General features: G+C 40.2%; 1 protein-coding gene across 1 annotated transcript; it reads left to right on the top strand.

Annotated features, from left to right (window-relative positions):
* The first annotated feature begins 7,005 nt into the window (after positions 1-7,005).
* Positions 7,006-24,658, top strand: PTGDR (prostaglandin D2 receptor). Its single transcript, XM_019725839.2, has 2 exons — positions 7,006-8,355; positions 14,589-24,658. Exons 1-2 carry the CDS (start codon positions 7,423-7,425, stop codon positions 14,820-14,822), a joined length of 1,167 nt encoding a protein of 388 aa, XP_019581398.1. The 5' UTR covers positions 7,006-7,422; the 3' UTR covers positions 14,823-24,658.
* The last annotated feature ends 1,157 nt before the right edge of the window (positions 24,659-25,815 follow it).

The raw sequence follows: 25,815 nt of genomic DNA, 5'->3' as shown, positions 1-25,815 counted from the left end.
TTACTCTTTACATATTTTTCTTCTTATTATTGTTGTCATAAACCATGAGTGCATTTGCATTCTGCCTTAATAAGAACTATTACCAATTACAATAAGACTTATCAGTCTTTACAACTGTGAAAACTGAAGTTAGAAAAATACTGAGATAAACAAATGAGATAAAGTGGAACATGAATTTGTATTTTAAATTCCCCAAAGAGACCCAGAATTGCAAAATTTGAGTCATGTTGATCACTGTCAACAATAAATGTTTTTTGCCAAGTACAAAAAAAGTACAAATGAGATTTATAAGACATACAGAGATCACAGTGCCTCACTGCCCAAAACAACAACCCTCCTGTTAGTTTCATTCACTCCGTAGACTCAAAAACAAAGTTCTTCCCAGCATTCCCTACCATGTTTACTGATGTTTGCTGTCTAAACTTGATCCACTGGTTAAAAGCGGCATGCCTGTGGATTATCTTTTTTCAGCTCAGATTACTCTCTAATAGTGAGACATTTATCTGTATTTAAATTCAAGGTGATCACATAAACATTTGAACCAGATAATTTCTCTTCCTCTCTCTCCAATCTTATTAATAGTAATAATAACAGTTCATTTGAGGGCACACAAAAGAGTGGGTCACTTGTGTTTGGGGATGAGGGTGAGGAACTTATGGGAAGAATCTGAAGAAAACCGTTGCATGATCAGAGAAATGAAATAAAAATCCAAAACTTTGCTGAGGAAAGCTAAATAAAAAATGGTATGTGGGGACAGAGCCAGGAGTGCAGTTTCCAGGCTCTCGGCCTCACATGGAAAGGTGCTGGCTCAGGTAGTAAATGGCCATCAACTGTGATTGGATGGCCCTTAGCTGTGGCTAGTTGGCCGGCAGCGGTAACCAGTGGGCTATTGACCTCTAATATAACCGCCGTGGCTATGCTAGCAGAAAATGGGGGCTAGCGAGAAGATGGTGGCTGAGCTAGCAAGCACGGATTGCAGTTAGGACTGCGGAGTATGGGTTGCGGATTGCAGAGAAGCAGACGGCAGGTTGCAGATAGTGTGGCTCCTGCTTCCTGTGTCTCCAACCCAGCCGCCAGCGAGAATATGGTAGTATGACTCCCCTACCTATGGCTCCGTGGGTGTTCCTTTTTGGCCTCACCATATCCTGCGTTCTTATGCAGGGAGCGGGACTAGAGACCCCAGAAGAGACCCCGCGTGACTCCCTGCATGACAAATGGTGCAGCGAGCAGGGTCTCCCGCACGACATGGTATAAACAAAAAAAAAGTAGAATTGGGAAGCTGTGACCCAGGCATTGGCCTAACTTGCCTGGAGTCACCACAGAGATGTTTAGGGAGGCTCCTTTAATCTCAAGGTAAGTACACGTGGAGCTGAGGGGCCCACTGCCTCTGGGTCTCAGCTGAGATGCCCACCAGCACTGTCCTAGTAGTGGATGATATAATCTAACGTGCCACCCAGATCCCCTTCAGGACTAAAAGACTTATTCCTCCAGCTGTCGGCACACAGCCCTTAGCTGTCAGCCCCCTCCAAGTATTGCCTTGCCTGGAGAGAGTTGCCCTCTCCTGGGCCCCCAGTGACTGAACCACCCAGGCCCTTACCTCCAACTCACGACAATTCTGAGGGCCCCCTTTCAGCTTCTGAGTTTCTAGTTGGGTTGATTAAGGCCTTTTATTGAAACTGTATCACAGCCTGACTCCTTCCTCTGCCCAGTCCTGCTGCTGTTTCTTCCCTTTCACAGGTGTTAATCCAAAAGTACTCCTTAACAAATATCCTACACGTTACTCTCCATCTCAGAGTCTGCTTTATAGGAAACAAACCAGTCACACCTGCCAACAACTTCCCTTAGAACTACAAACTGCTAGAAAATCTCGGTAATCAGTGAATTGTCACACCTATAATTGGGTTAACAAATGTGTTACTCCACCATTTATATACTCCCAGGTCATTACCCACAGATATTTTCAAAGATTCATGCTCATCTTTAAGGTTTAAATGACAGCCACGCTAAAATTCAGAGTACGTTCTCTCCAATTTTTGAACATACAGAGGTCTTGATCCTGAATTGCCTGTGGAAATAGGTCACCGAGGTTGCCCAAGACATGCCAGCTCCCCAGAATCTCTGGAGGATTTAATCTCTCACTTTGGTAGCAAAAGAAATCAAAATGGAATTTCTTGCTCAACAAAAGTTGGCGGAACCCTAAAAAGCAGGAATCAGAATCAGACAAAATGAAGGCTTTTCTAAACCCCTTGCAAATTTTAGCAGATGCCGAAATGACATGTATGTAGACTTGGCCACAAGATACGCGACCAGCAGAAATGTGGGGAACTGTCATCTGCCTAACCCTGGTGGTAATTCTGCCTCCCGACTTCTGCGCAAATACAGGAAATCACAGGGTCTCACCTTTCTCACCCTTTTTCCGGCTCTGCTCTTCTCTTTCTCCAACGCAGAGTCTTACGGAATCCAAAAGACCTGGATGCCATTCTATCCTCATCACTTACTAGTTAAGTGAACTTGGAGAAGTCACTACCCTGAGTTTCATTTTCCTTATCTGAAAAACATGGTATGTAAAGAAAGAAAACTTTGCTGGTTCAGTAGGCAGGAATAAAAACATTAGTTAACAGCACAGACAGAGCCGTGCAGAGCTTGTCACAGAACTATGCTTAACATGCTAGTTCAGTGGTTCTCACCTCAGCTTAAAAAATACTGAAGGCTGGAGGTCACCCACAGAGAACCTGATATATTGATTTGGGATGCTGAAGCATCAGAAATGCTTAAAGCTCTCCAGGTGATTCTAAAGTGCAGCCGAAGTTGAGAACCTATTGCTCCATGCAGATTATTTTATTTAAGCCGCATAACTACCCTATGAGTTCAGTGCAATTATCTGTCCTCCTCCCACCCCCATTTTTACAGGCAAGGAAATTGAGGTTTACAAAGGTTAGATGACTGCTCAAGGGTACAGAAATAGCAAGGGGCAATAGCAGAGTCACATAGCATGACTCTGTCCCATCAGCGTCATCATTACCACACTGCTGAGCAACCTACTGCATGTGAAGAAGCATCTAGCATGGCCTCTAGCATGCAGAAGATGCTTCCAAATTGGTAGCTAATTTTGTTCTTTGCTTTGTAATTTTCCTCCTCTCCATTATCTGCTCTTCACAATCCCCAGCCTAAAATATTGCTTGGAGTTCAGTAGAAATGAGGGATGGTTAAGATTTAGAAGCATAGTCAGGATGGATCCAGGAAAAACTATTCCTTTCTTTTTCTCTTCTCCCTTCCTAAATTCCGGCCACTTGCTTTCTGTGTAAAATCTTTTTAGTTAATAATTACAGATACCATACTGAAAATATCAGAAATCCTAGAAGAAATTTTTCTGCCATCCCCTCTCAAGTTTAAGTCAATGTTTCATTTGCCTATGTTAATCTCTAGGTCTTGTCCATGAGTATATATATTTTATACATTTACATAATATAATTATATATTCAAATTTGTCAGTTCACATTAAGCCATATATATTTTTTTCAGGAGATTAGTCTTATAACCAAATTAAGTACAGCTTTGCAGATAATGAAGATAACTTTACCATGTAACTGGGCCCAAGATGTTTTCCTTAAGATTCCCTCTTAATCATATGACCCAGCAGTCCCACTTCTGGGTAGCTATCCAAAGAAACCCAAAACACTAATTTGAAAAGATAGATGCACCCCTATGTCATTGCAGCACTATTTATAATAGCCAAGATAGATGAATGGATAAAAAAGATGTGATACATACATATAATGGAATATTACTCAGCCATAAAAAAGAATGAAATTACCATTTGCGACAACATGCATGGACCTACAGGGTATTGTGCTGAGTGAAATAAGACAAGAAAGACAAATACTGTATGATTTCACTTATATGTGGAATCTAAAAAACAAAATAAAAGAACAAAGCAGAAACAAACTCATAGATACAGAGAACAAACTGATGATTTCCAGATGAGAGAGAGGTTGGGGGGCTGTGTGAAAAAGGTGAAGGGATTAGGAAGTACAAATTGGCAGTTACAAAATAGTCACAGGGATGTAAAGTACAGCACAGAGAATATAGCCAATAACATTGTAGTACCTATGTATGGTGTCAGATGGGTACTAGACTAGTCAGGGGGATCACTTCATAAGTTATATAAATGTCTAAACACTATTCTGTACACCTGAAACTAATATAATACAATAGTACCTCGGTTTTCTAACGTCTCCATTGACCAACATTTTGGTTTACGAACGCCGTAAACCTGGAAGTAAATGCTTCGGTTTTAGAACACACCTTGGAAGTCGAACATGTCACGCGGCTTCCGCTGAATGCAAGATCCTGAGGCCTAGCTGTCAGCTGTTTTTGAACATTTCAGAACTCAAACGGTCTTCTGGAATGAATTAGGTTCAAAAACCGAGGTACCACTGTATTGAGTGTCAACTTTAATTGAAAAAATTTTTTAAATTAAATAAAGTATAAATAAAAGAAAGGGGAAAATATCAACCCACAATTTTGCCATTCCAATTAAAAAAAAATCCCTCTGAAGAAAAAAACTTAGTTTTGTTACTCTGAAAGCTGATATACAGTCGCACCTTGGTTTTCGGACAGCTCCATTGACGAACATTTCAGTTTACGAACGCCGTAAATTTTATGGATCTATGGTATCATTAGATAGTAAAATTCATGCTAAATTTGCAGTTTTAGGGGTTGATTTTAAAGGTCTGGAACGGATTAATCCATTTTGCACTACTTTCTATGGGGAAATCATGCCTCGGTTTTTGAACGTTTCAGAACTCGAATGGTCTTCCGGAACAGATTACATTCGAAAACCGAGGTACCACTGTAAAATTTATAACCATGTAAAAGTCACATGAAATGACATTTGCCTTCCTTTATTTACTGTATACTCCTCAGTGCCCACACTCCCCACCCCATGCCTGGCACAAAGTAAGAGCTCAAACATACTTGATGTATGAACAAATGATACTTTTCTTGGATGAATAGTGAAGCTGTAAAATAAGATTTATTAGGAGGAGGGACAGGAGACCCCAAACTTAAGCCTGAGAACAGAGCAGGGTGAACAAGAGCAAAGCAGGCAGGAAAACAGCCGGAAACCCATGGTAAATGCCAGCTACACTGACCAGGAGGAAACATGTGGTTTCCTGAATTGTACCCGTTCAAGACCACTAACTTTGAAGCATGACATATATAAACCATGTCAGAGAGCCACAGTTGTCCCTTCAGTCACACTTTGGAGTTATTTTGAAAAAGTTGTTTACAGTCCTGGGCTCCTCTCTCCCTGTGCTGCTCTTAGAAGGAGTATGGAGGTGAGGTAGCTGTAACACAAAAATAAGGGTGCAAAGAACTATTGTAGGTACACTTCAGAGAACACCCCTACAATGTCCTTAGAGGAAGATTCTTAAGCTCGAGTCTACTGGGCCTTTTCTGGGCACCATAGTGGGACTTCAGGAAACAGTGAACACCCTGTAATTGGTGTAAATTGTAAGTGTGTGTGTGTGTGTGTGTGTGTGTGTCTGGAGAGATCTCAGATTTCATCAGATCCTTGTGTCTTTTGGTTATAGGGCCTTCTTTCTTTCACCTCATTAACTCAAGTGGGCTCTTCTGAGCCCATCATCATTCATTAGGGGCTGGAGGCGGGGATGAGAGGGAGAAGGTAGAAGACAAGGGAACTAATGTGTGGAAAGCCTTCTATTAATTGAGCGAATAGATGTGCATGGATTAGAGCGTGCCCAGCATAAGAGCCTATAAATTTTCACTTTTATTATTACTATTACTCTATAACACTTCATGCTTTCTCAACTTCACAACACTGTGACATCAGCATAAGTCCCATATCCTATTTATGAAGAAACAAACTCAGAGGGATTGCAGGGTCACACAGCTACTGGTAGAGTTCAGAACTATCTAATTCCAAAGCTTGGATTCTTTGTCTCCATCTGGTGGCCAGAATTATTGGCCAGGCTTTCAGTATGGAGGCAGGCTCTCTGGCTACCCTTAAGGCTTTCACATTCAACGCTCAAGGATCTTATTCTCTCCCTGGGTCTGTCCATCAGAACAGGTACTCAGCCTAGAAATGAGCTTCTTCAAGCCAAGGCATATTCTATTTGCTCACATACTATGGCCCCAGTCATCCCACTCAAATTCCATGCACAAAGCTATTGTCTATCCCAGGGTATCGAGTGATAATTACAGAAATAAATCAGACTTATCATAATGAACTCCCTTGCCTCTGTGGCACAGCCCAGTCAAAGGTCAGAAGGGAAGAAATGTATTCTAGGAGTCACAAACTTAGAGCGTGAGAACGCTCTAAATCGAGTCTACTATTTTCTGGCTTCAAAATTTATGCTAAAAACTGCAGTTAAACATCAGCTACTAAAACAGTTGTCCTAAAACTGGTGAGCATCCTGACAATTGCATTGTACTGAGCACTTCTTATGCGTCTGCACTTTACATGTTATCCCTATGCCTCGAAAGAGCCAGTCAGGTTGGCTAGACGTTACTTCTTGAGAGGTTAAGCAAGGCCCTCGGGGTCGCACAGGCAGTGAGTAGCAGAATTAGGACTTGAGCCCAGGTCTATTTGATGACAGCATTAAAGCTCTTAACAACACTCCTCCCACTGTAATTCACGTACCCAGAGCTAACATCTCCCTTGGTTTTCCCTGCAGTCACTTCCCGGAAATCTGGCCAACCTTTTGGGAGGAGAAGCCAATACTGACCGGCTCTATAAATACAAGATCCAGGTTTCTGGTCCAGCTTTGCCACTTACTAGCTTTGTCACCTAGGGCAGATCACTTAACCTTCCAAGGTTTCGGTTTTCTCACCTAGGCAATGAAGGTCATTTTTCATTGGTGCACAGATCAAGAAGAGAGTTTGAACTAAGGCTTAAGTGTTATGCAAATGTTAGTTACCTTTATACCCTCCTTAACCCACTAATTAAAAAACGAGGTGGTAAACCTTTCCCAGCCTCCTCAATGCCTTCATCTTCAGCGTTCTTCTTGGACACCACCAGAGTTCCTCCACCACTTCTTTGCAATACCTTCCTCCCTGGTAGCTGTTGCTTAATTTCCCCTCCATGTCAGTAGTTCTGTTGCCTCGCAGGAAGTGCTGACCCGGGGTGCTCGGGATCTGGCCACTTTCCTTCTTTCTCTCCGACTCTGAGCATGAGGGTCTGCCTCTCCTTAGGACCAGAAGCTTTGGGGTCGGGGTCGAGCTCTTCGCTGGGCTGCTCCGCGCTCCTCGGGGCCGGCGCCGGGTGCGCAGCGAGCAGCTCGTCCCGCCCCTCCGGGAGGGGTGTGACCTGAGAGTTTAGATAGGAGGTGCCGGCTGTCGGGCACACCCGGCGGCCCGCGGAGCTTCCTCAGCGGCGCAGCCTCTCCTCCCGAGGCGCGCATGGAGCGGCGGGGTTCTCCTCCGCACCCGGACGCCGGGGTCCTGGCCCTCCCGCAGCCTCCACTCTGGCCCACCGCGCCGCCCACCATGATGCCGTCGTTCTACCGCTGCCAAAACATCACCTCGGTGGAGAAGGACTACGCGGCGACAGTGGGCTGGGTGCTCTTCAGCGCGGGCCTCCTGGGCAACCTGCTGGCTCTGGGGCTGCTGGCGCGCTCGGGGCTGGGGTCGTGCCCGCTGCGCTCACCGCGCCGGCCGCCATCGGTCTTCTACGTGTTGGTGTGCGGGCTGACTGTCACCGACTTGCTGGGCAAGTCCCTGGTGAGCCCCTTCGTGCTGGCGGCCTACTCGCAGAACCGGAGCCTGTGGGGGCTGGTTCCCCCTCCTGGCCCCTCGCTGTGCGAAGCCTTCGCCTTCATCATGTCCTTCTTCGGACTCGCCTCGACGCTGCAGCTCCTGGCCATGGCCGTGGAGTGCTGGCTATCCCTGGGGCACCCCTTCTTTTACCGACAGCACATCACCCTGCGCAGGGGCGCGCTGGTGGCGCCCGTCGTGGGAGCCTTCTGCCTGGCTTTCTGCGCGCTGCCCTTCGCGGGCTTCGGGAAGTTCGTGCAGTACTGCCCCGGCACTTGGTGCTTTATCCAGATGGTCCATGAGGAGCGCTCGCTGTCGGTGCTGGGCTACTCAGTGCTCTACGCCAGCCTCATGGCGGTGTTGGTCCTCGCCATCGTGCTGTGCAACGTGGGCGCCATGCGCAACCTCTACGCGATGCACCGGCGGCTGCAGCGGCTCCCGCGTTCCGGGACCAGGGAGCGTGCGGAGCCCAGCGCCGGGGACAAGGAAGCGACCCCGCAGCCCCTGGAGGAGATGGATCACCTCCTGCTGCTGGCCTTCATGACGGTGCTCTTCACCGTGTGCTCCCTGCCTTTAATTGTGAGTCGCTCCTCGCCAAGCCTGCGGGGGACTGGAGCGCATCGGGCAGCGGGTGCCCAGCGGGAAGGGTGGGGCGTGTTGGACGTGGCGCAAGAGAAACTTTAAATGAAAGATTTTCCTTTAAATGAAAGCCAGAGCCAGGAGGGTTTGTTGCTGCGCTCCCCAGATCCGGTTCTTTCCCTTCACAGCCCCAAGAGGTATAACCCAATATGTTGAGCGAGAAGAGGGAAAGTCAGAGGGAGGAAGGGAAAGACAGAGTTCAATGGTGTCTCCTGAGCTCCGTGAAACGTCTCCAGTTGACAGAACCCCCTCCTCTCTGCTTCCCTCCGGGAAGATTTGTTATTTTTGCGCCTCAGAACGCTGAGGAACAGAACTTGGTTTCTCCTTGGCATATGAGTCCTTTCCTACTTCCCGATCGCTAGTTAATGTTTTGTTTCATTATACCTGCCCATGACTTTAGTGGCGTCAGAAATGGGCGGATGGCGTCTGGAAGTTCTCCCAGGTGTTGGTGTGGAAAGGTAATAAGGGAAGATGTAATCTTACCAGAGACATTTGCAGAGGTACATGACTAAAAACATAGATTTGGTTTTTAAAACCTCGTGCGTAAAAAACTTTGAGGAGTCTGGATGCTGTTTCTGGTGCTACTACCGCGAAGGGTAGAGGTAATAAAGGCGGAGAGGCTTTTTGGACAGGCAGATGTGCAAGTACGTTTCAGCCACTGGTGACGTTTCAATAACTTGTTTTGACAGGTTGGTTTTGTTTCAATCTTGGCAGGCAGGGTGACATGAAAGCCATTATCTCAGGGTTTCAACTTACCTCATGGTTTTGAAGATATTCCCTTGTGGGTTCCCCGCCAAGACACCTACGAGTGTGGCTGAAGTTTGAGAAAATTTTTTTAGTATTACTCCTCTCCCTCTCCCCTAACCCCCATCCCTAGTGTAGCTGTTCCACATGAACAACATTTTATAAATACATTGTCAATTCAATGTCTTTGGAGTCCTGAGACTTCTGTGAATTGGAAAGTTAAGTTTCTTATGGAAACATAGCAATTTTGGATGTTACTGTCAAGGGTGGATGAAGGTGAAATATAATGAGATTTTCCTTTAAATGAAAGCCTTAATGTGGGAGGGGCGATGAGTGGTCTGTAGTAGCATCATCATGCAGAGTTAGGATCAGAACGCCTCCAAGTAAATAAACAAATCTGTATCTATATAAATAGATGTCGGTATAGGTACAGATATTTAGCAGTGGTTCTCAAACTTGACCATGCTCAGAATTATCAGCAGGACTTTAAAAAACACAGATGACTGGGCCCCAGTCCCCAGAGTTTCTGATTCAGATGATTTTGAAGCATTCTCATTCTTAACAAGTTACCAGGTGAGGTGGAAGCTGCTGACCTGGGGTCACAGTTGGAGAACTACACTGTAAAGCAGGAATTGGCAAACCACAGTCCACAGGCCATATCCATCCTGCCTGCTGTTTTTGTATAGCTCTGGAGTTAATAGTTTTCACAAATGAACATTTGCAATCAATTTGATGACAGGACACACAAATTCGGAACCCAAATTAAGCCAAATATTAGTCCACGAAAAAATATACTTTTATTTTTCTTAGTATTACAAAATTTGTAGTTAATTGTGATTATGATTACATTTTTAATTTTATTAATAAAAGTTGTGGAAATGTGTTTTCTCTTATCATATAAGTACCTACCGAATAGTCACTATTTGCCTCTTAGCCCATAAAACCTACAATATTTACTGTCTGGCCCTTTTTACAGAAAATGTCTGCAGTTCCTGCTCTCAAGTAACAGCCTTCTTTACCTATGCTGTGATAGAAGCAGACAAGAGCCAACTGCATGGATATCATGTCCTGAGTTTGAGTGTTTTTAGTAAGAATAATAAAAAATCACAGTATAATACAGTGGAAAGAACATTGCATTTAGACACATCTCTAAGGGGATTTAAATAACTCATATGGGATTACGAAAATTGAAGGAAATAATGGATTTGAAAGTGATTCCCTAAAAAACTTGTAAAGTTCCAAAGATATGTAATGCAAACATTCTTACAGAAAGCATTCTTACAGGAACTGTCATTTTCTAGAAAGGATAAGGGCCTCAGCAATAGACATGGATTTGGATCAGGCTGCATCACTTATTAATGATGATAGTGGCTTATTTACCCTTTCTGACCACAGGTTTCTCATCTGTCAAACGAGGATAATCATACTTGTTCTGTAAGATAGTTATGAAGATTTGAAGTAACATATACATGAAATTATATATATATATATATATATATATATATATATATATATATATATATGGAGAGAGAGAGAGAGAACCTAACCAGGTGCCTCGCCTAAAAAAATGAGTGTCACTATTATCACTAATCATTATTTCCAGTTATTATTGCCGACTGGACATAGAAAATTAATTTAGAAATATGGTCTCCAGAGGAGATAGCATTATATTCTAAGGCAGTGGTTCTCAAACTTGTTTTACTTGAAGAACCCCTTTTTACTCTTAAAAATAATTAAGGACCTAAAAATCTTTATTATATGCATTATATGTATCAGTATTTATCATATTAGAAATTAAAAATAAGAAAAATTTTAAAATACTATTGCAAAACAAATTATCAACATGTACTTGTGTTTTTGCAAAGGTGCAAGGGAAACTTTGGGATTTCAGAATGATTAAATGAATGATAATAAAGTTATAGAAATTATAGCAGATAAAACAGAAAAAAAAGCATATTAAGAGCTCAGAAGTACTAGGAACAGTCGGTGAAAATGCACATACGTATTTCCTGAACCTACTACATTGGAAAAGTCTAGAAAACACAAGAATACACAAGCACATATTCCATTAGCCATGGGGGTGCTGATGTCATCACATGTCACATAGCCTCTGTAAAACTGTTCACCTGTGAGAAGATGAAAGTGAAAAAGGCAAATAACGTCTTTTTTAATGAGTGTAGTTTTGACCCAACAGACACACTGAAAGGGTATTGGAGACCCCCACACTTTGAAAGTCACTTTTTTAAGGAACGGATCTAGTGACTGGAAAAATAAGGCAGTACGTGAAGGGGGAAAGACTTAAAAACAACAACAACAACACCTTACTCATAGTATAAATATTATATTTCATTAAGCCAGTGAAAAGTTTGTTGCAGTATGATTTTTAAAAATTAACTTTGCTGTAATGCTGAATTAGAGCAAAATACTTAACTAGATTAAGTTTTCAAATTTCCAATTTGATACAGTAGAAAGAAAGTATAGCGAATGCGGGGTGAGCTTCAGAGTCAATTTGAAGCACATTCTCTAATGAAGCACATTCTCTAACATATTTTCATCAAAATTATTCTTACCTTAGGAAACCACAGTTTGCATTGAGGGTTGTTGATAGGGGACCGAGGGTGGATGAGAGAGGGTGTTCATGTGTAGATTAAATGTGTTAGTTGAGAGGTCTAGACGCCAGGTAAAGATAAGTATGAGCTTGTGGGATTGCATTTACCAAAATCCATGGAGTCAGAGAAGTGATAGAGGATATCCTACATGTACTGATAACTCGTGTGTGTGTGTGTGTGTGTGTGTGTGTGTGTGTGTGTGTGTTTCATTTTGCTGCAGAAAGAATGGGTGGGATGCTCCTGCCAAAGGAGATGGTTAGAGGCAAGTAAGGAATGGTAAACAAAAGATGGGCCCACGGGACAGGGTCTGAAGTGGATTTAAAGGGCTAGAGCAGGGGACAATGTCTAGCGTATTGTGATGGATGGACTGGATAGACGACGGCGTTAGAATCCAGAGAGCAGTCTGGAACAGAAATATCCCAGCAAGATCAGTCTCCAGTGAGTGGGCAACAGCATTTTCTCATGGACTCCTAAATCCAACAGAGGGCGTTCTTCTCACAATGATTTTCTTTGTGTAAATGGAACTACTTAAAAAATGCCAGGTGTATATTATGAGGTTTGTCGTTTTAGCATCTCTTATAGGAGCAGTGTATGAAGTATGTCCTCAAGAATACTATTGATTGACAGAGACTTTTTGAAAGTCTAAATTGTGTTCAAATTGATATTTTGTGAGAATTAATAGAATACGTACTTCGGGTCACTGTCATGAATGAAGTTATGTTGTGTTTTTAGTAAACTCAAAAAAATAAAAATAAATTACATTAAATTGAAAGGCCAGGTATAGAGCAATACATTTCTAACACAAATCAAGTGACTTGAAAATAGAAATAACCTAGCAATATGCAATAGAATTGACTTGGAGAAATACTGCATAGAAATAAAATGGTTTGTTTTAATTACATGAGTACCATTCAGTTACCCAGATCCCAACTAATCAAATATTCTGAAATAGTTGGAATTATATTTTGCTGCACTGCACTTTGAGGAGAAAGAAGCAAATCTAAAGACAAAGTCACATAAAGCTTTGTTTTTTAAATCAGCTTAAGTGCATAGCCATTGGCATCAGTTATCCATTCAGCACATATCCGTTATCTACAACATTCAAGACACTGTCATCCATTGCAGGGATCTAAAGTGAGAAAAACATCACATCTGCTGAAATACCAGGGGTGGGAGGGAGTTTAGAGAAGGAAAGGAGTCACTCCTAATTGACAAAATAATAATATTTAATTATTGACTTCTTTTATATGGTAGGACCTATTGTCAAGGTTTTACTCATAACATCTTATTCGAATTTCATAACAATCCTGGAAGGTAGATACAATTCTATAGAGAAGGAAATGGAATAACTTGCCTGAAGTCACACAGTCAATGAGGAGATTCCCTCTAAACCACACAGTTGGACTCTAAAGCTGATGTGCTTAGCCACTACCTCAAAGGGGCTTCCTGAAGGGGGTAACATTTGAAGTCGACCTTGTAAAGAGATAGGGTTTGGGCACACAGTCAGTTTCCACATGTGTAAACTGGAGATAATGATCATACTTCATAGGATTTTTGTGAGGATGAAATGAAGTTTTCAAAGTACAGTGCTTAGAACAGTGCCTGAAAACATGGGCATTAGCCATTATTATTACTATTAATGTTAAACAATGATGATGGGAGTGGGCTTCCAGACATGGTATATCTTCTTAAGTGCAGTAGATGCGAGTAGCTGAGCCTACTGAAGTGCTCTGCAGAAAAGAGAGTAAAAAGATAAGGAAACAATTATGGGAAAACACATCTCCTCCAGCAGATATTCCTTGATTGCCCTAAATGGGTCTGGTGTGTTCACTTATTCATGTCCCCTCCCACAAATGTTGAGTTTGCATATTCCATCCCATTAGAGTCCATTTTATTCCATTATGGATTTAGAATCTCAGTAGGCAGAAGGAGTATAATAGCATCAAGAAAACGTGGCTGGTCTCCAAGGGAGTGGGAGGCAGTAGTGGTGCTTGTCCAGTCAGCAGAGTTGACTGAATGGCAGGAAAAGCCACGGGACAGGCAGTTTGCAGGGCTCTGAGGAGGCCACAGACACCTCAGGAAGGATGAGGACAAGAGGAGTCCCTGGGCACAGGAAAGTAGGCTTGCATTTCTATGTGTGTTTTTTTTCCTAGTCTGAAAAGAGGATGTTGACCACAGAAAGGTAACCATCTATGCTAAGATGCTAAGAATAAATAACTTACATGAATTGAACTGGTCCTTTTTTAAGTCTCCTATCTTTTCACTGGAGTATTTCCTATCTCTTCACATCGACTAAAAACTTCTGTTTCATTGAGGTCTCCATACATGTGACATGTCACAAAAGTGTCACTAATTTCTGAGCTAACTAATCAGAGAGGATAGGAAGCAAGCAGAAGAAAGTAAGGCGAAGTGAAGAGAATATGGAAAAGAATCTCTGTATTTATGGAAGTGGGGTGATGTGGTGACCCTGTTTGTAAAAGATTCAGTGACTGGATTTGTCCCACCTCAGCCCTTCCTCTGCATAGCCTGGCAGGGACCTGGACATTCCAGTGCTCACAGCAGATAGAACAGCCTCCAGGGACTTAGATGAGGTCTCTCACCTCCACTGAGCCTCCCACGTTGACCCTGTGACTTCCAGGCACCTCGCTTGCACCCATCAGCTGCAGCGGCCTTCGCTGCTTATAAATTTACCAAAACTGAACATTCCAAGCTGAGCTGCAATGCTCTTACAGAAAAGTAATGTGTCCTAAGTGAAGTAAGTGAATGTATTGCTGCCATCAACCTTTCGCTATTATAATGGAATGTTTTTCTTTAAAACAGTATCGTGCTTACTATGGAGCATTTAAACCTGTCAAGAAAAATGAAACTTCTGAAGTCGGAGACCTCCGTGCCTTGCGTTTTCTATCTGTGATCTCAATTGTGGACCCTTGGATTTTCATCATTTTCAGAACATCAATATTTCGGATGTTTTTCCACAAGATTTTCATAAGGCCTCTTATGTATAGAAATTGTCACAGCAATTCCTGCCGAACTGAGATAGAATCCAGGTTATGACAATGTTTTACACTCTCTGTTAAGCTGAGGAATGTATCACACTTGCTGTCAAAGAACCACAACAAAAAAAATCTTACAACTTAAATCCTTAAAAGTTATCTCCCATAACAAAACATCTAAAGGTATTTTCAAAAGTATTTGATATCTTAACTATGTATTGTCACTCTATATTCATGAACCAGTTCAGCAGATTTTTTCATTTCAGGTTATTAATAGCGACTAAAATTTCATATATTGTAAGCAGTGTTATTGGTCTTAAAGAGATGATATTAATTGTTATGACATTTGTACTTGGTGTCCCTAATTTTTTATTTAAACCCAATAGAAACATCACTGTCTAGTTATGTGATAGATGTTACAATTTCTTACCTAATTCATTTCTAGTGAAAGCTGATGTGTTTACTTTATACCATAATTACCTATTTCATCATTTTCCTTGCCAACTGATGTAAATATGCCTAAATTACAGAGACTCCTCAGAGGAGTGAGGTGGGAAATATAGCCAAATCAGGAGTTCGGAGGGACCTTCCACAGCCACCATCTGGAAGGTGCTTACTGCCTCACGTGGAGAGGCAAAGCTATAAATAAGTAGACACAAAGCAAGATGAGACTATGCCCACAACCCAGAGAAGAAAAATTAATTTTTATCTTTTAAATTACAGTTTTTTGTGTATTGAAACAGGGATGTCAGTGGGAATCAAAATTTTAGAGTGGGCTACAAAATATGGTTTCAATTTTGGCACCTCCATTTCATAAGTTTATCATGTTAATGAATTCTTTGGGGGAGGGATTTATGATTCTTTGAAAAACAGTGATGTGTGACTTACCATAGAGCCGTGTTCACTACCTGTGGTTGTGTGAAGCATCAGGGCATTCCACACCTCAAAAAGCCCAGCCAGGTCTCAGTCAACCTTAGCTCAGGGTGGTGGCAATGACCTTAACCTCTACCTATTAACAATCATATTCTGCTCTTTGTGGAGGAAGTAAGATTTTACTGAGTTTCCTGAGAGCTATGCACTTTCCAGACAGGAGCAGGATGGGCTCAGATGGAGCACAACTGAGCACTTTAATTGTACATTTAAATGTTTACAAAGCTTAGCAACACTATGATCCAAAGGGAAAAGTGAGGAAAGTACAGCTGCAGTTCTTAAAACAAACAAGAGACTCTAAACCCAACTCAAGGAAGAACTTTCAACTTTAGTGAAAGAACAGATGGGGGACATGAGCAGGGGTTTCAGCATCTCTAGAGTCCCTTCGTACCCCAATACATGCAATGGAGATCTGACTACATTTGAGTAGACCTGAGACCCCCATTTAGCCATCTGTTCCAAAGACAAGAGGATTTGCCTTTTGCCTTATTTGCAATTTAGCAGCAAGCCCATTTTTCACCTCTGTTTTATCTCAGTGATGGTATTAACCTGGGTACATATGTGCGAGGTATTTTTGCATAGCAACACTGTGAAATGGCCAAATTAGAAATATGTGAATTATAAGTTGAGAGTATGACGTGATGAAAAATGCAGTCATTTTCAAAGTTTAACTTTCGTTTGTATATTTATTGTGTAAGTACATGAGTGTTTTATTGTCAGAGGAAGTGCATCTTCTTTGTGCTCTCCTTTTGGAAGGTGTGGTATGATAATTGTCGAGATAATTTGAAAAGACCCCAGATGAACTAATAAACATAACTTTATAATATTTTACAGAAGATTTACTTTTCTCCAAATAAAAACAAGAAAAAGTTTTAGTTTTCTTTTTTGAATAAACAGTTTTCAGCAGTATTTCATTCTCTAACAGTTTAATCATGTGGATTGTCATAGGCTGTTTGATTAGCATTTATATTACTTTAAACAAGTTTGCATAGGTTTATCCAAGGACTTAGTGATCCTTTCTGTTTCATACAAAATGTAGATATGCTATCCTGATGAAATCCATGTTAAGTTAAAAGTCAACTCTTCAATGATCTTCATTGACTTATTCATTAGTTCATTAAATAAGTCTTAATTGACACATACCTTTGCCAGGCAGTTGGTTAGGTGCTGAGGAAAAGAATACATAAGACTCAGTGCTGGCCCATAAGCTGCTCATTGTTCAGTGGGGAGACAGGCATGTAAATAGTTACAGTAGAGAATCAAAATGTTAGTAGTTAATGTGCACATGCAGTCCTGTTAGAAAAAGAAGCCTGGATTAGGGGTAATCTGTGCGGTTGTCAAACTGCACCATGAGATGCTTAAGTCAAGTATTGAAGCTGAGTAGGGATTTTGACTCCAGTTGAAAACTGTACAAAGGATACAAGCAGATGGTTTACAGGAAACATATATGGTTAATAAATGTAGAAAATTTCCTGCCTAATTAGAGAAAGGGAAAATTAAAATCAAATTATGAAGGACCAAACAAAAAGATTATGACTCAACAGAGAGGCTGTTATTAAGTAAGAGGAACATTCACCTTCCCCTGGTGAGTTTGTACATTTGTTCACCTTTTCTTGATAGCAACCTGAGAGTGCATTGCAAGAGTCTGAAAGTGTTCTTTTCTACTGTTCCAGCAATCCCACTCTGGAATTCACTCCCAGAAAATAATCAGGGGGGCTGGCATAGTTATGTGCAAAACTTTTCTTTGTAACATTATATATAATAATAGCAAAAAAAAATGGAAAGGTAACCATCTATATGACCACAACAAAGGTTAAACAAACTCTTCAAATCATATATATATATATGAATACATACATACAGGGGGTGCCAAAAATATATATACACATTTTAAGAAAGAACAAAACTATTAAAATTGTAATAGTCAATATATGCCAATAACAAAAGATGACTACAAGTCACGTTTGACTTCTGCAATTACAAGAGGTGCTCAGACAAGAGGTTGTTGGTTACCAACAACATCCAGACACTTTTGATTATGGCGAACTACTGTTTGAGCAACATTGACCAGTGTCCACTTGTATACGTTTTTGGTACCCCCAATATATATATATAGTATAATATATATTATATATTACATATATAATATATATACAAACGTGAAAATTTTGCAGTCATTAAAAGATGATGTTTTCAAATCATTATAAAAATTGATAAGAAAGCTTACAAAGTAATACTAGGCAAAAAAAGCATGATGCAGACTATTTTAAGATACGATCCATAAATATACATGCATAGAAAATACCTTGAAAAATAAAGTGTGAACCACAGTTACTTTTTTAATGGAAATGTTTGCCATAATTCTATGTATTTTCCATGTTTTAAAATAAGTTTATATTGCTTTCACATGAAATTATTTTTTTTAATGAATAAAAATGGACTGAACAAACAAGGGGGAGAGGCATAAATGAAAAGCTTTCTGCCCTAAAAGAATAATATGTGCAAAGCCACAGGAGTAAAGGAGGGTGGCATGTCCAGGCTTAATAGCTCCATTTGACTGATTTGGGGAATTATGAGAAAAGGTGGCAGGAAAAGAAGCTGAAAAGAGAGGCAGGTTTCACATTATAAAGGGTGTTGGTACGGCAGTTGGTGCTCTGTGAGGCCTGGATACTCACTGGAGACTTTGAAACCAAGGTGCAATCAGAATGGAGTTTGAGGAAGATCATGTTGGTGGTAGGGATTGTGGATGGGGCAACTGGGGGCGCCAGATGTGGAGAGAGTGGATGTGCTGGGGCCTTGTGCCATTGTGCAGCCTGTGCACTAGACCAGGGTGCTGGCTAAAGAGGTGAGTGGGACTGAAACACAGCACCAGCCCTGCTTTCCTGGCTGTGGACTATATCAGCTCAGAGGAAAGGGCCCCTTTTTAGGATCTTTCTATTTGGAGGGCACACAAAGACACCATATATGTAGGCCCAGAAGTGCACTGCTGTAAAGGAGGGAAAGAGGTGAGGGGGGACTGATGGATCAAGCAGTGGGGAGGGAGAGATGGATCACACAGATTTTTAGAAGGTAGAGCCAATAGGAAAGATTACAACTTATGACTCAACTTTTGTTCTTTTGTTCTTTTAGTTGCATATATTTGACCATTTTCTGCTTTCTAGTTTCAATATATCCAGGAACAAGTTAGGAAACGAAAAAATTCTGAAAAAAAGTCTCTCTCTCTCTCTCTCTCTCTCTCTCTCTCTCTCTTTCTCTTTCTCTCTCCATTTCCAGTGTACAAAAGATTGGACACTGGATTAGACAAAAAGATTGCAGCATTGAATCCAGTGAAGTTTCTGGGTTATCTCTGGATTTTAATTATATACTACCCAGCTAAGTTCATAAAGGGCCAATTATTAGGAATGTTCATTTCATTCCAGAAATCCATCAAAGGCTGATTGGGCCAGGTATGCCTGTCACTTTAGGGGAGAGAAGGCATTCCACAAATACCAAGCACTTAGATGACCCCAGAACTCACTAGCCATGCAGCCTTCTTGCTCGTTTAACTGAAGACCTCCATGCCCCAGTCCAGTGCTTCTCCAAGTGCTTGATCTGCACTAGCAGCATCAGCATCCCCTGAAACTTGTTAGAAATATACATTCTCTGGCCCCACCCAGACCTACTAGATCAGAATCTCTGGGGGTGGGGCCGTAAGCCATCGTTTAACATGCCCTCCAGGTGATTCTCACGCAAGTTAAAGTTTGAGAACCACTGATTCATGCCAAAAAAAAAGACAACGAAATAAAATATACAATAAACTTCATTCATAATGTTTCTCTGACCTCTAGTTCTCAGATCTTTTCAGCTTCAGGTTAGCACTCATACCTGACTCCCAATAGCATTTTATCTGTAATGTTCTTAAGGCAGTTCCAGCATTTACATTCAGGCATCCATCACTGATTCTTTCACAGGCTCAAAGCTCTGATGGCTGGGAGGAGCCTTTGGCCCTTGGAGGGAAAGATGTGCCCTGAGATATGCTGCTTTTTCTTCACCTCCTGGAGATGCTTATTGGGCTTCAGCCTGACAGTTGTTCTGTTGTGAAAGAAAACCAACTAAAGGGCATTCACTCACAAAATCATTATCAGAGATTATGTTTAAAGGTGAGCTTTCATTAGGGATTTAATAATACTTTTTAGCTCTCTATAGAATAGAAAGCTCCATTAAAATATGTAAAGCTGTTTTTAAGCTTTTGTTATTTGATCTTTTTACATATTTTAGAAATATATTTCATCTTCCTTTCCAGGCTTTAAAAGATTTGAGGGCCAAGTACTGAACTATTTCTCTCTTTTTTTCTCTAATAACTAACATGTACTGTAGAAGGGCTATAAACACATTATAAATATATAATGGATAAAAGGTTTTCTCTTCCATAATCTTCTAAAACATAAGTATATTCAATAAGAGGCTGCTATAACTTGGTTAGAGATTCCTTTGTATCTGATGAGGAATGTTCTCACTCCAGCATATAAAGATTTTTTTCTTAGGCTATCCAAAGGTAAAAATAATAAATGCTGGGTGGTGAACACACAATGTGAGATATAGATAATCAATAATGAATTGTATACTTGAAATCTATGTAACTTACTAACAATTGTTGCCACAATAAACTTTAAAGAAAAAAAAATGCAGGAGAAAATATTTTTGTTCTGTATTTTTCCTACTGTCATAGGAATTATGGAATTTAATGTGTTTCGATTTTATCCAGGAAATGGTAATTCATAATTAACAAAATTAACAATATAAAAAGGTTTTTATTAGGCAATTTTAACATTGTAAAAACAACCTTGTTATTTTGGAGCAGAGTGTTTCATGCCATCTCTTGTAATTCCTCTCATGAGTGAGGCTTGAATTGCCAGTCTGGGTATTCTCAGTACAGCATCTAGATGGGGGAAAGCTGATTTCACAGGTAAGGGGTGGGGCTGGAATTAGGGCTTGCTCTCCCTGCCTTTCCACAATTGCCTAATTCATTGAAACAAATCAGCAGATCTCACCTGATATCACTGAAGTGAAAATTTCAATCTTCCAGACATTTTAAAAACTGCAGTTACTCAGGAGTCAGTCCAGTCTTAAAAATATTTGCAATGAAGGTGTTTAGAATCCATCGTGCTCTGGTTACAGAATATATGAAATCAAATACAAGGAAAGGAAGAAATAAACTTGGTTTTTCCCTGTTTGCTACCTAAAAGCTAAAACCAGTAAGAACAGTAAAGCATAATCAAGTCAAATCTGATAAGAAAGTATATTTTAAGTTCATAGGGTCTTATAATGATTCTTAATTAATAGAAAGTACTTAGAATCCAATTGGAAACACAGGACAAATTAGATGTTAAAAATAATACAATGTAATGCAAATATTACCAAGTGCTATAGTATGGGGCATAGGTTTTAACACGGCAAAGCACCAAATTAAAGATAATTGATGTTTAAGATTAGTCTAGTAGCTCATTGTATAGACACCTGGGCATAGACAGCTGGGCAAACAATAATGTTTTTAACTTGCCAACATAAATTTCTTATCAGTACAAAATAGATTATAGAAACACTGCCATGCAACACAATTAATAATGAAATGGGGAAAACTTTAATTTCCTCAAATTTAAAAACCACCCAGCAAGTTCTCAATTAGATTGAAAAGACAAAGAGCAATGATTTACTGATTATAATTGGTAGCACATCCAAAATAAAATAACCCCCCAAAAAGCTACAAAGGAACCAAAGATCCATCCTCCAAATGGGAACAAAAAGTAATATCAGGCAAAGTAGAATTTAAGGCAGTAAGTTTTGCATGGTTAAAAAGTCAGCCTGTGGCTATAAGATACAATCAGTAGTGAATATCATACAGCATGGACTTACTCTGACCAAATAATATGGCAATTAAAGTACAAAGGAAAAAGCAGTAGAAACATGAGGAATGGAAAAAACCCCTATTGTCATGGATGGTTTTCGTGCCCCATCATCAATCAAAGGTAGATCAAATAGACATAAAGACATTTTTAAAAATATATTTTTGTTTTCGTATCACTGAGAACTCAGATGGATTTTTACTCAATAGGCAGAGTATAATGTATTTCAGATGGTCTATTTTTAAGCATAGGCTAAAACACAGACCTGCAATTCACTTTGGTGGCCTTAGAAACACCTCATGAAAGACATGCAGTGGTCCTCCAGAGCAGCTCAAACAGAGGTTCAACAAGAGGCATGTCTTTATGCTATTAGAATCTAGTTTATTAAGCTTTTTTCTATGGTCAAGCTTTTTTATGTCTTGTCTGAGAAGTTTTTCCTAACCTAGAATCATGAAATATTTTTCTATATTATTTTATAAAAGATTTATAGTTTTGTCTTTCATGCTTGGGTTAAAAATCCACCTGTAATTTATTGTGTGTATGGTGGGATGTAGATATCCAATGTTCTATTTTTATCACATAAATAACCAGTTGCCTCCAACTGAACTTTCTGTTGAAAAGTTCATCCTTTCCCCATTGACATTAAATATTATCTGTCACATATCAAGTTTCCAAATTTTAATGTCTATTTCTAATCCCTCTATTCTATACAATTGGCCTACTATCTTAGTTACTATAGTTTTACAATAGCTGGCACACTAAATCCTTACACCTAGTTCTTTTTTCAGGTGGGCCCTGCTAATCTTAGTGCTTTGTGTTTCTGTATAAATTTTAAAATAAGCTTGCCAAGTTTTATCAAAAACAAACAAAAAACCTACTGAGATTTTTACTGGAATTGCACTGGATCTATTGATCAATTCAGTACATCTCCCAATTTAATTAGGTCTTCTTCAATGTCTCCTTATAAAGGTTTCATTTTTTTTATTAAAGTATAATATACATATAGGAAAGAATACAAATTATAAGTAGACAGTGGAATGAATTTTCACAAAATAATCACCTAAGTAACCAACACACAGATCAAGAAACAGAATATCACCAGAATCTCAAAACCCTCTAAAATTCCCCTTTAGCTAATTAACCTCACCCACAAAGGGTAACCACTCTCTTGACTTCTAATATCATATATTAACTTTGTCTGCTTTGGGGTTTTATATAAATAGATTCACACAGTATATGCTACTTGGCTTTTTTTCACTCAGCATTATGCTTACGAAATTCATCCATGTTGTCCAGATAGTTATGTTTTATTTATTCTCATTGCTGTAGTGTGCAGTATTCCACTGCATGAATTTACCACAGTAGATTAATCCATTCTGTTGTAGATGGACATTTGAGTTATTCCTTTTTTTATTTTTCTTTCTTAATTACAGTTGACATTCAATATTATTTTATATTAGTTCCAGGTGAATAGCATAATGGTTAGACATTTATATACTTTACAAAGTAATCACCCCAATTAGTGAGTTATTTCTAATTGGGGCTTTTATAAATAGTAATAAACATTCTCGTACACATCTTTTGGGAACATATGCATGCATTTCTCATACGGATATAGCTGTGAATGATTTGCTAGGTCATAAGTTTTGTCCTTAGTAAATACTGCCAAGCCATTTACCAAAATGGATTGTGTTAATTTATACATCTGCAGCATTCTATGACAGTTCTAGTCGATCCACATGCTCATCAATATTTTATATTGGAATCCAAGATAAAAATGGCAGCATGAGGTAAGCCTCTTGAAATCTCCCCTGGAATTTACAACAAATTGAACAGCTATAACTCCACAAAGGACTCCCTGTGCAGCAGACAGGCAAGACTAAGAGGCACACTACTGAATTCACCTAAAGGTGGGCAAATTGTGCAAGCAGCAGGGAGGAGGGAAGGGAGAAGTGAGATGGGGCCACGAGGGCAAAGGACACAGACCTAGCTCGGTGCTCCAAGCTAGCTGCATTCTGGAACTACTGCAGCTGTGGGAGAGGGAAAACTCAGACTGCCAGGGCTCCACTTATGGCCCACAGGGCTAAGGGGACAGCACATAGCACAGCTGAACCCAACACTCACGGCAGAGACCTCGGAGCAAAGACTGAGGGTAGAAGACTGAAAATGGTGGTTTAAGCCCTCAATGCCAAGCAGAGAATGGAAACCTTAGGCACTGAGCCTAGCCATCCTCTCCCTACCCTCCCAGAGCTCGCACTGCTCCCACCTGCCCAATGCTAGAAGTGGAACAGTAGCAGTGTCAGATAAAAAGAACAGAATATTTGCAGTTCTGAGAACTGTGGTCCACAGACACGGACTCGCAGCCCAACTAGTTCTGGCAAAGGGGAGAGAGCCGTGGAAGCAGGATTGGCTGTGGTGGTCGTCGTCACCATTGCTCTGGGCCACCTCTCAACCCACCCTGCCCCAGTCCATATATATCTGGGTGGATTCCTGAAGGAGTAAACAGAGCTGCTGAAACACATGGGCTCTGAATCTGGTGCAGAAAGAGCTTTGGAAAATCATAAGCTCTTCACATCCCCCCATGGAGGTGGTGCCCTATGACTCAAGCGAACTGTTCGCAGAGGAAAAGCCCACCTTCCAGGGAATCCTCCCATTGTGTGAGAAGCCTGAATAGTGCAGAGAAAATATAACACTACAGTGTGAGAGAGAATATAAGGCTGCAGTCGGAGAGAAAATAAAACATTCTACCAACACGTACTGGAAAACAAAAGAAAGACCTCTTTCTATTAACCTGTTGCACAACCCACTCCTGTAGATGTCTAGGAAGAGAAATAATACATCACTAATTGCCATGAATAACCAAAGCAACAAGACAGCTCAGGAAGAAAATGAAAAGTCTCCATAAAATGAACTTAAAGACATGAAAATATGTTACTTAAATGACAGAGAATTCAAGATTGCAGTTCTTAAAAACTCAATGAGATGAAAGAAAACATAGACAGGCAGTTTAATGAACTCAGAAATACAATCAAAGAACAAAATGAACATTTTACCAAAGAGATTGAAATTTTAACAAAGAACCAAATAGAATTTCTGGAGATTAAGAACTCAATAAAAGAAATGAAGAATGAAATAGGCAGCTTAGGTAGTAGAGTTGACCAGATGGAGGAAAGAATCAGTGACATCGAAGATAGAAATCTGGAAATGACATAGATGGAAGAAGAAAGAGACTTGAGACTTAAAAGAAATGAAAGAACTGTACAAGAACTTTCTGACTCCATCAGAAAGAGCAATATAAGAATAATGGGCATACCAGAAGGAGGACAAACAGTGAAGGGAACAGAGAGTATATTCAAACAAATAGTTGACGAGAACTTCCCAAACTTGTGGACAGAACTGGATTCTCAAATCCAAGAAGCAAATAGAACACCTAATTACCTCAACCTCAACAGGCATTCTCCAAGGCACATTGTATTCAAACTATCAAAAATTAACGACAAAGAAAGAATCCTCAAGGCAGCCAGGGTAAAGAAGACAGTAACCTACAAAGGTAAGCCCATTAGATTTTCATCAGATTTTTCAGCAGAAACTGTACAAGCCAGGAGGGAGTGGAATAAAATATTCAAACTATTGAAAGAGAGAAATTATGAGCTAAGAATAATATATCCAATAAAGATATCCTCTAGATATGAAGGAGGAATAAAAGACCTTTCCAGACATACAGACCTGAGGGAATTTTCTAACACACAACCCGCACTACAAGAACTACTGAAGGAGGCTATTCGACCAGCATAAATAGGGATAATTTGTGACAACCAAAACACTAAAGGGTGGACAGTAAAGGCCTGAACCAGAATATGGGAATGGAGAAAGTAAGCATGCTGAAGAAAATGGAATACTCTAAATATGAAACTTTTTTTTTATATAAACTTAATGGTAACCACTCAAGAGATCCAGAACTGAAATATATAATGTAATAAAAGAAGAAATAGAGGGGGAAATCATACAATACCACCACACAGAAATAATAGACAACAACAAAAAGGCAAAGAAACAATGGAGACACAGTCTTACCAGAAAATCAAAGACAGAATGATCACATTTCAATAATCACCCTAAATGTAAATGGATTAAACTCACCAATAAAAAGGCACAGAGTAGCAGATTGGATCAAAAAACTAAACCCAACCATATGCTGCCTCCAAGAGACACATCTCAGCTACAAGGACAAACATAGACTCA

Source organism: Rhinolophus sinicus, linkage group LG03 (genome assembly GCF_036562045.2).
Source record: "Rhinolophus sinicus isolate RSC01 linkage group LG03, ASM3656204v1, whole genome shotgun sequence".
In the NCBI taxonomy this organism is placed as follows: domain Eukaryota; kingdom Metazoa; phylum Chordata; class Mammalia; order Chiroptera; family Rhinolophidae; genus Rhinolophus; species Rhinolophus sinicus.
The sequence above is the reverse complement of the archived record's forward strand: the minus strand, read 5'-3'. Positions and strand labels throughout refer to the sequence as shown.